The 18,143-nt window shown below is 41.7% G+C and overlaps 1 protein-coding gene across 1 annotated transcript; it reads right to left on the bottom strand.

The window, feature by feature from the left end:
- Positions 1-2,554: 2,554 nt before the first annotated feature.
- On the bottom strand, positions 2,555-11,791 carry LOC118388402 (protein transport protein Sec61 subunit alpha). Its single transcript, XM_035777447.2, has 12 exons — positions 11,625-11,791; positions 7,262-7,329; positions 7,102-7,167; positions 6,704-6,782; positions 6,264-6,395; positions 5,928-6,037; positions 5,538-5,691; positions 5,260-5,420; positions 4,619-4,816; positions 4,033-4,224; positions 3,860-3,936; positions 2,555-3,768 (listed from the first exon to the last, which is right to left on the bottom strand). Exons 1-12 carry the CDS (start codon positions 11,629-11,631, stop codon positions 3,582-3,584), a joined length of 1,431 nt encoding a protein of 476 aa, XP_035633340.1. The 5' UTR covers positions 11,632-11,791; the 3' UTR covers positions 2,555-3,581.
- Between the last annotated feature and the right edge of the window lie 6,352 nt (positions 11,792-18,143).

Below are 18,143 nucleotides of genomic sequence, written 5' to 3'. Positions count from 1 at the left end.
GCTTTAGGCGAGGCAGATGAACCTGAAGCCATATTACTTAACAGTATTTAACATTAGATCGTCTCTAAACTTTACAGGAATGTGGTTCTGAATATAGACCGTCATTTGGCAGTACTGTACCAAAGAGAAGTGAAACCTGACTGTACTGAGCTCTGTTGGCAGCAGTGGCGACCTGTCATTTGAGGGGGGGACGGGACTTGCTTGTTTAGCATGTTATTTTGGCGTTAATACGTATCACATATCAGTTTGCAGACAATGTAAAAAATATATGTATCATTGAGTTAATAAAGTCTTGCGTAAGGCAGCTCCAAAATGCAGGTGTTTCAGCCTAGCTCAGTGCTTTCTGTGGTGGTGGGGCAAGCCAGCAGAAAATACGGAGAGTTGAGCCGTGATTGGCTCAGTGTTCTGTCACTCATGGGGACACCACCTTACATCACCGCCAAGTCTAAGGGGAAAGCTAGAATATTCAAGCCCCTTGGGTGCTGCCATAGAGTTACATTAGAAGTGCCCATCCAAGAAGTCTCAAGGTCATTAGCCACAGATAAAATTACGCCAAATCACATTATATGTACAGTAGCTTTGATTGGACTGATCATGTCAACATCATACTTTCAAAATCTTAGCTAGCATGAATCAAGTCGACAATCTACTGGCAAATCCTTTTTAATCCTTCTCATCTGAAGAGAGGACCTGAGCACTAGGACCATGCCTCAGGACTACCTGGCCTGATGACTCCTTGCTGTCCCCAGTCCACCTGGTCATGCTGCTGCTCCAGTTTTAACTGTTCTGCCTGCGGCTATGGAACCTGTTCACCGGACATGCTACCTTGTCCCAGACCTGCTGTTTTCAACTCTCTAAAGACAGCAGGAGCGGTAGAGATACTCTGAATGATCAGCTATGAAAAGCCAACTGACATTTACTCCTGATGTGCTGACCTGTTGCACCCTCGACAACCACTGTGATTATTATTATTTGACTCTGCTGGTCATCTATGAACATTTGAACATCTTGGCCATGTTCTGTTATAATCTCCACCCGACACAACCGGAAAATGACTGGCCACCCCTCATAGCCTGGATCCTCTCTAGGTTTCTTCCTAGGTTCCAGCCTTTCTATGGAGTTTTTCCTAGTCACCATGCTTCTACACCTGCATTGCTTGCTGTTTGGGGTTTGAGGATGGTTTTCTGTACAGCACTTTGTGCCATCAGCTGATGTAAGGGCTTTATATATACATTTGATTGACTGATTCAAAATAAATTATAAAGTGTATCGGTGCTCATCGGACATAAACATTACACAAGTTGGAAATTGCGAATTCAACAATGAGTGGTTTGGAAGGAATCAGTGACAGTGGCTAACATTAACTGCAAGCATTGCAACGAAATCACTAGCCTGCTATTCAGTGGTCCCATGAGATTAAGGAGCTTTTTCCAAGTTTAAAATGATAAGCATTCAACATTGGCCATGCTGTCAATGAAGCATGATTTGTGCCGCGCTCAAAACTGTTAACTGGGAATGGCGAATATTTGAATACAGTGAGTTCCAGACAACTGGGAAGTCGGGATTAAATGAGCTCCAACTGGGAAAATACATTTTGAACGGTCATCCAACTCTGAATTGTAAATCCGGCCTCTTTCTAGAGCTATGACCTGAAGATCAATGACATGATTCAACCTAGTTTTTTTCCCCAGTTGTTTTGAAAGCACCATAAATCCAGAGAATGCCAGACTTTGATGATAAAATTTGCACATGAAGGACCGCTGCGCCACCTTCATGTTCAAGTGAACACAGCAGAAGGTGAGTCCAAAAACATATTGTATGCTGCTGCATAAATGTATGCCAGAGAGACATGTACAGTGTAGCTAAGAAAGTAAAACTAAGTGTATGTTGTGTAGTAAGAAGTTAGTAGCCCATGTGCCCTAATAATTTGGCGTATTTACCCCTCTTAATTTCACCTACTGTTCTGACTTGGCGGTGCACATGTAGCCCATAACATGTTTTAGAGAAATGTAGTCAGAATTTTGGAAGAGCTTTCATGCCCCCTTTATTTATCCTACAGTTCTGACTTGGTGTACAGGGAGAACACTAAGAACTGCCCATGTTCTGAATTCTGTCGCTGTACATTTCAAAAGTGCTAAACAAATAGTTGACTACATACATCCTAGCTCACTCGTGTCTTAGTCTAAATTACAGATTGCCTCTTAGCCACTAGTCATCCCCTTATGCTACAGTTTGTACATTTCAAGTGTCATTGACAAGTTGTCCATGTTTTTTTTAAGGCAGTAAATGAGGCTGAATGAACTGTTTCACTGCCAGACAATGCTCTACTGATAACCAGGTCTAGCAGTGGTAAGATGTTGGGACAGGTTTATGTAAGCACCATTTGTCACCATTATGGTGAAAATCACTTGTCTTTGCTTGCATCCATCTTTTTGTCCCACCAAGACTTACATGGTAAAATCACCACTGGTTGGGAGTACATACCACAGAATTATATATAGGTTTTGTACCCAGTTCGATGCATATTGTAGTGATTCATCATGACCTGAGAATGTTCAACACAGAATTATGCTTTTCAGCTTTATTTGAAACATCCTGGCCTCCACAAAGACCCTATCCATAATAGCATTTTATTTGGGGGTCACTGCAATGGTTTGTCTTAGTGGGTGGCATGGTGCATGACATCCCCCAAAAAAAAAAAAAAAGTTTTTTTTTTTTTTTTTAAATACAATTGTCCAATAAAAAGTAAAAACCCCCCAAAATTAGCCCCCTTTCCCTCCCAAACACATATAGGCAGTATCTGCAGTGACTCAGTCTGGGAAATAGAAGACCACAACAGACAAACCCTTCCCTTAAGGACCCAGAGACAAAAAAGGACAAACATGCCCTTGCTAAGACCAGCACGAATACAAATATATTCCATGATTTAAAAAATATATATATAAAATGACAACACTTGTTGAAAATTCCCAGGGCCATTTAAGGAATACAATACAAGTATATTTTTATATTTTTTCACCCCAATATGTGGCTCTTCAAACTCCATGCCCAGCTTGCGATGACCTGAAATGAACATGACATGGCTTTCTTTCCACTCTCCAAAAATGTCCAGGTGTAGTGTGTGTTGGTTTAAGCACAGACTCCTTTAGATGGTGTCTCAGCCTTCAATTTCCTTGAGCACGCTTCAGCCAACCTCACATGACTTCAGTCAACAACATCATGTCAAACCTTTGTCTCATCTCCTACAGACAGGTTAATAAAAGCACAGTCAGCAGAGTATCCTAGCTGGTCAGATCAAGAGAGGACGTGAATGGTATTGAAAGAAAGAACAATGGGACAGAACAGGTGCAATTCCATGCTGAACACTGGGACAAATGCCGCCTTTCTTTCCCCGATGAGATCCAGTCTGCATATGAGCCCTCAAGAGCTACTAGGAACACAAGAAGCTGAGAAAGAAGATGCATCCCAGAGGCAAAATGTACTGATTTGTGCACATTAGACAATGCAAAATAAAAAGTACAAATTTGTCAAGGCTGCATCTGTCTGTGGTATGTGTTGGAGGAACGGGGAGGGGGGGGGCTCTAGAATAGCAGCGCACCCATGCTGCCCATTTCACTCTGCTCCTTGACGAAGATCTCAAAGTACTGGTAGATGATGGTGACTGCCAATAGGATTCCAGTACCCGAACCAATGGCACCCAGGAAGTCAGCCATGACAGACAGCCCACCTATGCATAGGCCACCGAAGGCTGCAGCTGTGGGAATGTACCTTCACACAGAACACAAGATATTAGAAATGTGTAGCAAGGTATACACACCAATAATTCTTCACACTTGAGCCAGAGTGCATATGTTTTTACCTGTTGAGCTCATGCACCATGGAGGTCTCTCTGTGTCCCCTCATCACCATCTGCTGTTCCTTCAGCTGCTTAGCCACCTGTTGGACATACAGACCTGCGTTAGCAACTACCATACATACCCTAAGTGAATCTAAAATATGAAACAGATATATCTGGTGCATCAAGTGACTCACATCTTTGGCAGAGGATCCCGAAACCTCGATCCATGTCTTGGAGAAGAAGGCACAGGAGCCCAGCATGAAGACGATGTAGATGGCAGCATGGATGGGGTCATCGAGAACAGAACCAAAGGACTCCGGGGGAGAGAGGAAGTAGCAGAGACCTCCAACCGGGTAGGCACGAGCTGGTCCTCCAGTGGAAGTATCCTATACACAAACAACCACACATACAATTAATCCACAATGCATAGCTCAATCAAGGCTGTGAGTAAAACCTGCCAAAGGCTAGCTCTTACACAGGCCTGCTGAAATGAAATATTTAATTCTGTCAACCCTCCCAGTGTTCTTATATGGTAGTCCAAAACATGTGATCATAACCACATTATGGCTTCAAATAGAATCGTCATTGTTTACGGTCACCCATTAGACGTCACAGAAGTATTCAGTACTGTTGAACTCACGAAGGTTTACATGGAATAAAATAACCAAGTGTATGTGCATTTTAAAATAGTACTGGTGTAATGAAAGTTGGTAAGGTAAGTCTACTGCTGTGTGATTGACTCTAAAGCAGCACTCTAAGGTCATTCTGATAGGCACTTACAGACCAGGTTCCCAGCAGGTTAACCAGGAAGTTGCCGCTGAATCGCGTGGAGAGCATCTGAGAGATGACATACAGGTTGGACACGAGGGCAGACTGGAGGATGATGGGAATGTTTGAGGTGTAGAAGAGCTTGATGGGATAGGTGTTGTACTGGCCACGGTAACGGGCAGACATGATGGGCAGGTCCACCCTGAAGCCCTGGAAGGAGGAGGCGAGAAGTGTTCAAGACCTTTCAAACAACTGAGATTTAATGGTATTCAAAGCTGATGTTCAATCATTCAGGTTTTTGGTCTGACCATTTATTCACATTGTCAGATCCAATGGTCATATCATAGGTGATTTAAAACTGAAATCCATAAAGGGGAAACTGCCACATCTGGTTGAGATATTACAACAACAAAGAAGTTACTTCAAACACTTTCTTTCCCTCACATCATTGCACTCGTGATAGAACACCAGAATATGTACAGCAACTTCCTGACCACGCTGCTGGACAATCCTGTTTCATCAACAAAACAAAGTACTGAGGCAAACAGTGGCGTAGTTTCCCTATTTTACGATTTCAGCAATGAATTGAAAGCAATTTGTAAAACCAATCAAAAAACAGCCAAGACGATATAGGGAGTTGTCTGTCCACTGACCTGGAAGTATATCACTACAGCAAAGACGAAGACAGTGGCGATGAGGTTCAAGAGGTTAGGCAGGTTCTGGCGGTAAAATGCCTCTCTTAGGGCGCGCACCTTGTCTGTGCGAGTGGCCAACAGGTGGAACAGGGCAATGATGGCACCTTCAAACTCCGTTCCTGAGACACAAGAGACAAGGTTACTCAACCAACCACAGCAGAGGGAGCAACCCTGACTGAAAAATAAGAGTATATTGTCAATACAATTACAGGTGGCAGTAAGGCCAGTATACATACCTCTGCCAGTGTTGACAGTAGTGGGGCTGAAAGCCTTCCAGACGATGGTCTCACAGATGTTAGTGGCAATGAACAGGGAGATCCCAGAGCCCAGCCCATAGCCCTTCTGCAGCAGCTCATCCAGCAGCAGCACAATCAGACCTGCCACAAAAAGCTGTGGAAGAAAGCGGGACAACAGAGCTTCAAATAGTCTGCTCAGCTTTCATCTGCCTGGTCATCGCTGATTGAAAGATTAGAGAAATGGCAGCCAGGGGTTTATGTAATGAAAGGTCTCTGTACTTTACGGGTCAAATTAATGAACTGTCCAGTTCACGCATGGCCATTGTCACTTGGGTTTCAGCCATTACAGACAGCAGTGTAGTGGTAATGGGGGGGGGGGGTCTAACTAACCTGAATGATGATGAGCAGGCAGATCCCAGCACCCATCTCTGATGGGTCTCCGTACATGCCTGTCATCACATACACAATGGACTGTCCAATGGTGATGATCATGCCAAACACTGCAGAGGAGAAAGGGAGCTGGGTTGCATTCAATATCCTTAGGACAGCTATGAGTTGATAGACAATGAAAAACTGAATACACCACAGCTTTATGACAGGATAGACCCTTATTCGACTATCCATCACATACAAGCACAAAACTCAGTTGTCAGGTGGTTAAATAACCATCCCTTATCTCACGATTAATCCCATTCCTTGGTAAAAAACTTTGTAGGGCAGACATACATTTCTGCGCTCCATTGAAGAGTGCTCTGTCCTTGGGGGTGTCTCCAACCTCAATGATCTTTGCTCCAGCCAGCAGCTGCATGATGAGACCGGAGGTAACGATGGGTGAGATACCCAGCTCCATCAGAGTACCTGTAGAATAGTGGGATCACAGTACTGTTTTCAGTCAACTATTATGAACCAACACGGTTGTAATGGGAAAGAGGATTATACCAAGGCAAAGCTCTGAATACAGTGACAAATCAGCCAAAGAAAGTGAGCTCGTCAAGAGATACGACCTGATAACGTCACAGGGCATAATGAATTCTTCATGTTAGAAGTACGAACCAAACAGCAAAAATGTAATAGGGATGTGTTTAAACAAGATCGAAAGCCATTTATCAATGAGAAGAAACAGACAAGCATTCAAACTAAGCAGAGCCAGACTGTTGGTTTCTCACCTCTGTTGGAGGCCAGGATTACTCTCATCCAGTAGAAGGGATCTGCGGAGTCTGAGGACATGATGCCGAAGAGTGGAATCTTGAGGACAAAGAATGAATCAATACAATGAACCCACAAGAGCGACAACTGCACCCATTGAGTCATTATTACCTGTGGCTTTAACTATATGTTCAGCTGGTGAGAGATTATGTCCATTTATTCCTCCTGGTATTCATTTTTATTTTCTCTCTGCATTGTTGGGAAGGGCCCATAAGTAAGCATTTCACTGTTCGTCTACACCGGTTGTTTACGAAACATGTGACAAATGAAATGTGATGTGGACTGCAGGATTTCTCTGCAAGCACCATACAATAGATAGAATTACACGGAGAAAGATTCAGGCCCGGCGGATACTAACCTGGCAGCACACCAGGAAGATGAAGAGCGTGATGGCAGTCCATAGTACTTTTTCTCTGAACTGAATCTGTAGAACGAAAAGAGGGATATTTTAGAGAGACATCACTAGAGCTAAGACAGTTTTAAAAAAGCTAGTGAAGAGAAATTGCAGTACACTGTACCTTTCTCTCTGGTTTCTGAATCTCAGGTAAGACCGCACAAAACGGCTTTATGACTTCCAAAAATTTTACTGGAAAAGACGAGGCCATTGGGCAAAAATGACATTATACATCAGTGATTTAACATACACAGTAAAATAAAGTATTAACCAGAGAATTACATTATGCAGAACAGTGAGGTAGGTCTACATACAGTTGAAGTCAGAAGTTTACATACACTTAGGTTGGAGTCATAACTCATTTTTCAACCACTCCACAAATTTCTTGTTACAAACTATATTTTTGGCAAGTCAGTTAGGACATCTACTTTGTGCATGACAAGTATTTTTTCCAACAATTGTTTACAGACAAGATTATTTCACTGTATCACAATTCTACATACACTAAGATGACTGTGCCTTTAAACAGCTTGGAAATTTCCAGAAAATTGTGCCATGGCTATAGAAGCTTCTGATAAATTATGTCAATCAGCCTGAGTCCATTGGAGGTGTACCTGTGAATGCATTTCAAGGCCTACCTTCAAACCCAGTGCCTCTTTGCTTGACATCATGAGAAATCAAAAGACCCCAGGAATGTTTTTGGTAGACCTCCACAAGTCTGGTTCATCCGTGGAAGCAATTTCCAAACGCTTGCAGGTATTACGTTCATCTGTACAAACAATAGTATGCACCATGGGACCACATAGTCGTCATATCCCTCAGGAAGGAGACGCGTTCTTCCTTAGAGATTAACTTACTTCAGTGCAAATCAATCCCAGGACAACAGCAAAGGACCTTGTGAAGATTTGAGGAAACAGGTAAAAAAGTATCTACACTGCTCAAAAAAATAAAGGGGACACTTAAACAACACAATGTAACTCCAAGTCAATCACACTTCTGTGAAATCAAACTGTCCACTTAGGAAGCAACACTGATTGACAATAAATGTCACATGCTGTTGTGCAAATGGAATAGACAACAGGGGGAAATTAAAGGCAATTAGCAAGACACCCCCAATAAAGGAGTGGTTCTGCAGGTGCACAGACCACTTCTCAGTTCCTATGCTTCCTGGCTGATGTTTTGGTCACTTTTGAATGCTGGCGGTGCTTTTACTCAAATGGTAGCATGAGACGAAGTCTACAACCCACACGTGGCTCAGGTAGTGCAGCTCATCCAGGATGGCACATCAATGCGAGCTGTGGCAAGAAGGTTTGCTGTATCTGTCAGCGTAGTGTCCAGAGCATGGAGGCGCTACCAGGAGACAGGCCAGTACATCAGGAGATGTGGAGGAGGCCGTAGGAGGGCAACAACCCAGTAGCAGGACCGCTACCTCCGCCTTTGTGCAAGGAGGAGCAGGAGGAGCACTGCCAGAGCTCTGAAAAATTACCCCCAGCAGGCCACAAATGTGCATGTGTCTGCTCAAACGGTCAGAAACAGATTCCATGAGGGTGGTATGAGGGCCCGACATCCACAGGTGGGGGTTGTGCTTACAGCCCAACACCGTGCAGGACATTTGGCATTTGCCAGAGAACACCAAGATTGGCAAATTCACCACTGGCGCCCTGTACTCTTCACAGATGAAAGCAGGTTCACACTGAGCACCTGACAGTCTGGAGACGCCGCGGAGAACATTCTACTGCCTGCAACATCCTCCAGCATGACCGGTTTGGCGGTGGGTCAGTCATGGTGTGGCATTTCTTTGGGGGGCTACACAGCCCTCCATGTGCTCGCCAGAGGTTGCCTGTCTGCCATTAGGTACCGAGATGAGATCCTCAGACCCCTTGTGAGACCATATACTGGTGCGGTTGGCCCTGGGTTCCTCCTAATGCAAGACAATGCTAGACCTCATGTGGCTGGAGTGTGTCAGCAGTTCCTGCAAGAGGAAGGCATTGATGCTATGGACTGGCCTGCCGTTCCCCAGACCTGCATCTAATTAAGCACATCTGGGACATCATGTCTCGCTCCATCCACCAACGCCACGTTGCACCACACACTGTCCAGGAGTTGGCGGATGCTTTAGTCCAGGTCTGGGAGGAGATCCCTCAGGAGACCATCCGCCACCTCATCAGGAGCATGCCCAGGCGTTGTAGGGAGGTCATACAGGCACGTGGAGGCCACACACACTACTGAGCCTCATTTTGACTTGTTTTAAGGACATTGCATCAAAGTTGGATCAGCCTGTAGTGTGGTTTTCCACTTTAAATTTTGAGTTTGACTCCAAATCCAGACCTCCATGGGTTGACAAATTTGATTTCCATTGATAATTTGTGTGATTTTGTTGTCAGCACATTCAACTATGTAAAGAAAAGTATTTAATAAGAATAGTTCATTCAGATCTAGGATGTGTTATTTTAGTGTTCCCTTTATTTATTTTTAGCAGTGTATATCCACAGTAAAACGAGTAATATATCGACATAACCTGAACTGCATCTCAGCAAGGAAGAAGCCACAGATCCAAACTGCCATAAAAAAGCCAGGCTACGGTTTGCAACTGCACAGATCATACATTTTGGAGAAATGTCCTCTGGTCTGATGAAACAAAAATAGAACTGTTGGGCCATAATGACCATCGTTATGTTTGGAGGAAAAGGGGGAGTCTTGCAAACAGAAGAACACCATCCCAACCGTGAAGCACGGGGTGGCAGCATCATGTTGGGGTGCTTTGCTGCAGGAGGGACTGGTGCACTTCACAAAATAGATGGCATCATGAGGTAGGGAAATTATGTGGATATATTGAAGCAACATCTCAAGACATCAATCAGGAAGTTAAAGTTTGGTCGCAAATGGGTCTTCCAAAATGGACAATAACCCCAAGCATACTTCCAAAGTTGTGGCAAAATTGCTTAAGGACAACAAAGTCAAGGTATTGGAGTGGCCATCAAAGCCCTGACCTCAATCCTATAGACAATTTGTGGGCATAACTGAAAAAGCATGTGCGAGCAAGTAGGCCTAAAAACCTGACTCAGTTACACCAGCTCTGTCAGGAGGAATGGGCCAAAATTCACCCAACTTAACATGGGAAGCTTGTGGAAGGCTACCCGAAAATGTTTGACCCAAGTTAAACTATTTAAATGCAATGCTACCAAATACTAATAGAGTGTATGTAAACTTCTGACCCACAGGGACTGTGATGAAAGAAAGAATGATTTATTTCAGCTTATCTACTATTATTCTGACATTTCACATTCTTAAAATAATGTGGTGATCCTAAATTACATAAGACAGGGAATTTTTACTAGGATTAAACGTCAGGAATTGCGAAAAACTGTTTAAATCTATTTGGCTAAGGTGTGGGATGTGGGATGTACTTTGTGGAGAGCTAAAACATCAGTATAGAACATCAATAGAATCTGCAGACAGCGGAGATGACATCGAGATGCCTGCTCTTGGACATGCTGACCTAACTACCGCCTCTGATGACCATCTAGATCACCTCATGACAGAGTCTGCCCAAGCACTCAAACGGACTTCACCTAGCGAGCTACTGTTCTAGACTTTTTTTTTTAAACGACTTCTTGACTTCTTGTTTATTTTGGTAAACAAGCCCTTTGAGATTCTGGCTAATGAAAAGCGCTATAAAATGTATTACTACATAATTCTACAGCTGACACTTAAACTATGTCCGGATGAAACGTCATCACTCCCACGCATGCAAAAAGTTGGTTCCACTCACTAACAAGGTCAATAAGCTAGTATAGCTAGTTAGATTACATGTGGGGACAAACTTAGTGGTCTTACAGATAATTATGAGTATATTAAAAGAGGCAATGGAAATACAGTTACTAGGCTCAACGAAATTGACATTCATTGGCAATGGCTTATTCAATCAATGTTATCGAGCTAGAAGCAAACTAAATTACTATCACATTAATTGCAAAGACGGTGCTACATTTCCTATAAGGTTGACATCAGCAAGACTATAGGGTAGATAATGTGATAATGTTGTAGGTGCACACAGCAATCTAGATGCCCCGAACAAGAGCCAACAGCAACAATTTATGGGCCCTCGAGTCTGGCTAAGTAACGTTACCGAGTCCTGACTTGGCTTTACCGTTAGCTGCCAATTCCGTTAATATGGTAACTCACATTAGCTACATCACATGGGATATGTTGCTAGCTTTATTTAACAGTTCATTGTTAAGTAAAATGGTGTTGTATGTAACCCAGATTAGCAAATGTTAGCTAAGAACGCACAATAACTAGCTAACGTAACTAATTAGCCAGATAGCTAACGTTGTGACTCTACGGCTGATGTTAGCATTACAATATAGTAGCTTGCTAGCTAAATGGCCATTCCTAGCCAAGTTAAATATTTCTAAGATAAATGTCATATGCAGTTCACAGGTACATGGACATGCATAGAAGTAGGGGGAAAAAAAATCACTCACTGCCCATGGTGTCCTTGATCCGATTCCTGTTGTGTTAAATTGGTGCCACTTGAAGGATCAGCACAATTCGCGTGGCACCACCTAGCCTCTCCGGCACTGAAAAGGAAGCTCCGTAAAGACACGTCACCAATTAAGCGCCTAGTACCATATGCCGTGTTCATGTTTTAGTCGGAACAAGGAAACTCTGAAATGTCCGACTTGCTAGCTGGTTGTAGTTATGCACGAGCCGCGTTCAACTAGTTAGCAAGTGTAGTTCACATTGGGGGATATGCTCTGAAAGTAGATGTTTGATTGAACAGACATGATTAGATACCAACTACGTTAGTTTTATTATTGACTGTTTATGTTTGAGAAATCTTGACACTTCACAAAAAAAAATATGCATTGATTCAGGTTTGATTATGATAAACAATATTGCTCTTGCAGGAAATGCAAAACTTCTCAAATTATGACACGAGACTGCTAAATCTGTAGTCCAATTTACCTTCAGTTCTATTAAAATGCATGATCATGATTTAAAAAAAAAATGTATTGGTCTTCAATGATTTCTGAATCGAGAAAATATTGGCCCAGTGTGACCAAAATCCTATTTGTCTAGGGGTCTCTTGTGCCGCTGCCCGTTTTTCAAATCTCAATATAAAATCATTGTGTTTGTCCAAAACATTCAATATCTGTGCGTGTGGACTAGGTCTACTGATGTCCTGTTCAGTTTGATACTTCTAGAATTGATTTGAATAAAAACAATATGTTTTGTTGCCCATAATGAAGCTATTTATCAGAGATATTGACCTCACAATGAGCCATATTCGAGTAATTTACATACATTACATTACTATGAAGCGGCAGCCACGGAGATGGGCAGCGCATGGGTGCTGAAAGTTGGCTAATTCGAGAACGCTAAATTAATTTAAACAGTCTTCATTTTAATTTGACTTCAGACTACTAACAACAAGAGGGCAATTTGTTGTTGTATCCTGTTTTTTCCTATTCAATCAATTATAGGTAAGACTACCTGTTTGATAGACAAAATGATAGTCTACTATCCATGGATTTTGTCAGCCAATTCCATTAGTCACCATGCACTCCTTAAATATCTGTGTCAGTAAAGAGCTTGGTGTGTTAAATTAAAACCAGGGCTCGAATTGAGGAGGTATGTGAGGGTATTACGCGCTCCAGCAGGTGTATCTCACTGATCATCCCTAAAGCCAACACCTCATTTGGCCGCCTTTCGTTCCAGTACTCTGCTGCCTGTGACTGGAACGAATTGCAAAAATCGCTGAAGTTGGAGACTTTTATCTCCCTCTCCAACTTCAAACATCAGCTATCCGAGCAGCTAACCGATCGCTGCAGCTGTACATAGTCTATAGGTAAATAGCTCACCCTTTTTCACCTACCTCATTCCCATACTGTTTTTATACTGTTTTTATTTATTTACTTTTCTGCTCTTTTGCACACCAATATCTCTACCTGTACATGCCCATCTGATCATTAATCACTCCAGTGTTAATCTGCAAAATTGTATTATTCGCCTACCTCCTCATGACCTTTTGCCTTTGAATTCACTTTTAGATACATGAGTTTGGTCAGTATTAGGTTTGAAGATCATGCGGTGAGCTTTGTATGCCTAGTTTTTTATTTATCCAAGCAGATGCTCTTATATTCCCAATGCCCTAATCACAGTCAACACAAATCTATTTTGTACAACATCGTCATGGAATAAAATATAATACATTTGAAAATGATCAAAATTATGATGAAATTTGAAAATGATCGAAATCAAACCGTCTCCGGTGCTGCAGCATACGCTCATTCGTTGTCATGCTCTGTTGTGGTAATACAAATATTCTGCTTGTCTCCAGTGATGAAAAATGATGTACAATTGAATAAAATCCCTTTAAAAAAAAAAAAAAAATTCTCAGACCGCAAATAATTTGATAGATTCATGCAGTGCTTTTATTATAATGGATATCTTTTCAACCCTACCCTTGCCCACGGTGGTCTGCAAATCCACAACCTTCTGTCTACTTTGTCATGTAATACTTACAAAACGAAGAAACGTTTCTAAAACTGCATATCTAAGGCTCTGGTCTGTTCAATGAGTGACGATAAACGGTAGGCATGTTTTCTGCTATCCACTTTATGTTTTAATTTATATTTTGGGGAGGGTCACTTGTTTTTTTTTTTCAAACGTTCAGGGAGGGTCAGGTAAACAATATATTTTACTGAATGGAGGGCCTTCCATTTCTATTTCAGAGGTCCGGTTTTCTCCAAGTATCACTCATTATAAATAACGTACAGTCCCTTACCAAGAGTACTTTCTCAAGCAAAAAATTGATTGGATTGGTGTAGTTTGCTCATTTTAGAGCATTCCAGTGGTCCTTAAGTGAACTCTCCCTCATCAAGGGCACCGGGCCTTGCAAAACGAACTCCAACATGGGGTGGTGGGGAGGGGAAAACTGAAAACTAGCTCTTATTGGCAGAGAGGTTTGGAACTCTCTTTCTTATTGGTCATTAACTCATTTATAAAATATATATAAAACACATGAAACCACGTTTTTGGACTGCACTTGGGTAGTTAATTAACTACACCTCAGCAATAAAGAACAACAAAATACCATTAAAAAAAACAGATTCAAAGTCAAAGCTGTTGTAGTCACAACATTTGACTGCCAGCAGAGGTCAGCCTTATACCATTTTTTGTTCGAGGTTGTTTTTCCGCAGTTTTCAGTGGGTTTCCTCTTGCTTCCATTGCCAAATCAGATTCCACAGCCACAAAGTAAAAAAAAAAATATATATATTTCTTATTTTAATTTAAGGGCAGGGCTAGGCACAAGGTTAGTAGTGTGGTTAAGGTTAGGTTTAAAATACAATTTTAAGAATATAAATTATAGAAATGGGCAGGGTTTAGCCATAATTATGACCTTGTGGCTATGGAAGCTAGTGATGAACTCTTCAGTGGACAGAGGAGTGGAGTGTTCATTGTATTGTAAATGTATTGTTGAGAAAGTGCCCTGTAAGCATACCACTGAGCAAAGAAATATCGATGCATATGTAATTTAATGGACAAAGATGAAAATGGGCTCTCTATTAGGCCTACACCGTAAAAAACAAACAAAAAAATATATATATATTCTCCATGGACAACTTTCCCCCTGTCTGAAACCTAGAGGTTTATGGTACTGTGTGAAAAAAACATGTACACTATGAAACCAAGATAAATTAAATAAAGAATGATAATAAAAAGCTTTGTGGCACCTTAAATTAAATTCTGGGAAAAAAGGCATACTCAGCTCCATCATTCATTGAAACAGATGGCTCATTCATCATAAAACCAACTGATATTGCCAACTACTTTAATGATGTTTTAAATTGGCAATATTAGCAAACTTAGGCATACTATACCTGCAACAAGTGCTGACACTAGACATCCAAGTATATCGGACCAAATTATGAATTACAAGCATTGTAATCTTAAATTCCGCAAAGTTAGCGTGGAAGAGGTGAAAAAAAAACGATTGTTGTCTATCAACAATGACAAGCCACCGGGGTCTGACAACTTGGATGGAAAATTACTGAGGATAATAGCGGACAATATTGCCACTCCTATTTGCCACACCTTCAATTGAAGCCTACTAGAAAGCGTGTGCCCTCAGGCTTGGAGGGAAGCGAGTCATTCCGCTACCTAAGGTTAGTGAAGCCCCCTTTACTGGCTCATATAGCCAATCAATCAGCCTGTTACCAACCCTTAGTACACTTTTGGAAAAAAATGTGTTTGACCAGATACAATGGTATTTTACAGTAAAAAATTGACAACGAACTTTCAGCATGCTTATAGATAAGGACATTCAACAAGCACAACACTTACACAAATTACTGATGATTAGCTGAGAGAAAGTGATGACAAAACGATTGTGGGGGTTGTTTTGTTAGACTTCAGTGCAGCCTTTGACATTATTGATCATAGTCTGCTGCTGGAAAAACACATGTGTTATGGCTTTACACCCCCTGCTATAATGTGGATAAAGGATTACCTGTCTAACAGAACACAGAGGGTGTTCTTTAATGGAAGGCTCTCCAACATAATCCAGGTAGAATCAGGAATTCCATAAGGCAGCTGTCTGGACCCATTACTTTTTTTCAATCTTTACTAATGAATTGCCACTGGCTTTGAGGAAAGCCAGAGTGTCTATGTGTGCGGATTACTCAACACTATACATGTCAGCTACTACAGCGACTGAAATGACTGCAACACTCAACAAAGAGTTACAGTTAGTTTCAGATTGGGTGGTAAGAAATAAGTTAGTCCTAAATATTTCTTGAAGTAAAATCATTGTATTTGGGACAAATCATTCACTAAACCCTAAACCTCAACTAAATCTTGTAATACATAATGTGGAAATTGAGCAAGTTGAGGTGACTAAACTGCTTGGAGTTACCATGGATTGTAAACTCTCATGGTCAAAACATATTGATACAACAACAGGAGCTAAGATGGGAGAAGTATGTCTTTGATAAGGTGATGCTCTGCCTGCCTTCTTAACAACACTATCAACAAGGCAGGTCCTAGTTTTGTCGCACCTTGACTACTGTTCAGTCGTGTGGTCAGGTGCCACAAAAAAGGACTTAGCAAAATTGCAATTGGCTCAGAACAGGGCAGCACGGCTGGTCCTTGGATATACACAGAGAGCTAATATTAATAATTTGCATGTCAATCTCTCCTGGCTCAAAGTGGAGGAGAGATTGAGGTCATCATTGCTTGTATTTCTGAGAGGTCTTGACATGTTGAATGCATCGAGCTGTCTGTTTGAACTACTGGCGCACAGCTAGGAAACCCATGCATACCCCACAAGACATGCCACAAGAGGTCTCTTCACAGTCCCCAAGTCCAGAACAGACTATGGAAGGCACACAGTACTAAATAGAGCCATGACTACATGGAACTCTATTCCACATCAAGTAACTGATGCAAGCAGTAAAATTAGATTTAAAAAACAGATAATAAAAACACCCTATGGAACAGAGAGGACTGTGAAGCAACACAAACATAGTCGCACACACACACACACACACACACACACACACACACACACACACACACACACACACACACACACACACACACACACACACACACACACACACACACACACACACACACACACACACACACACACACACACACACACACAGATTTTGTACTGTATATATGTGGTAGTGGTGGAGTATGGGCCTAAGTGCCAACAGTCTGAATGCATTGTAATGTTTTTAAAATGGTATAAACTGCCTTAATTTTGATGGGCCCCAGGAAGAGTAGCATAGCCTACACAGTAATTCTGCTGACTAGGATCCATTTGGAAGTATACATAATGGGAGAGCTCACTGGGCCACAAACTAACATCAACTTCAAACATATTTTATGACAGCAAAAACACACAGAGAGCAAGAGACCGAAAAACAGAAAGACTCTTGGTTACAGCCTGGGCTCGCTTGTCTACCCTTAGATAAAGACATATTTGTTCAGCTTGGTTACATAATGACACGGAAATAGAGAGCTAAGAGAGGTGAGGACAAACAAATACCAACTCGCCTAGTCACTCTATCATAGTCTCCCTTACCCTCTGAAACAGTCAATCTTGCACATCTATTATCTAGCCTATTTCTGTTTCTTTTGTCCATTTATCTGCATTTTATGCCTGTTTTTTGTACAAAGACTGATTTTCAGTGTACATGTTGTCAGTCAGATATTAAACATTTCTTCTGAACTGCTCAATGCTGTTTTTTAGACCTTAAAAAGTCCAAGTCCAATTCTTTGTCTATGAATATATGAGAATAATAATGTTTTGTATCATGGAAAGCAATGTGTTTGAATGGACATGCCATGTAAAGTGATCTTGAATTCCTGGATACAATTATGTTACCAGTGAAGACAGAGATCATAAAGATGTGTATGAAAACTAGACTGTAGAAGTGCTGAAAAGGTGATGAAAGATCAGTGATCAGAAGAAGCATCAGATTTCTGGAGTGCTAGGCAACTCCCTCCCAGTGGCTACATGTCCTTCGATCTGGTTGGGTGGTCATGAAAGAAAGAAGCTGTGTCTCTCTTACCTTCAGTTAGTTAAACATACTTAGGTATCAGAGTACCTCTATTGCACAGAGTCCCTGAGGGGACAGCATATTCACTGAGTATACTTTCCATGACAGACTGACCAGGTGAATCCAGGTGAAAGCAATGATCCTTTATTGTTGTCACTTGTTCAATCCACTTCAGTCAGTGTAGACTTGAGACCATTTAGACATGGATTGTGTGTGAATGGGCAAGACCAAAAATGTGGCCAAAAATGTGGCCTCTGAACAGTGTATGGCAGTAGGTACCAGGTGCACCGGTCCGAGTGTGTCAAGAACTGCAACACTCCTGGGTTTTTCACTCTCAACAGTTTCTTGTGTTTATCAACAGCGGGTGGGTCTAATCCTGGATGCTGATTTGTTAAAAACGCATTCCAGACGATGTCTATTCCACAA

This window comes from Oncorhynchus keta, chromosome 10, assembly GCF_023373465.1.
Source record: "Oncorhynchus keta strain PuntledgeMale-10-30-2019 chromosome 10, Oket_V2, whole genome shotgun sequence".
In the NCBI taxonomy this organism is placed as follows: Eukaryota; Metazoa; Chordata; class Actinopteri; order Salmoniformes; family Salmonidae; genus Oncorhynchus; species Oncorhynchus keta.
Note: the sequence above shows the minus strand (reverse complement) of the source record. Positions and strands in the feature narration are given on the sequence as shown.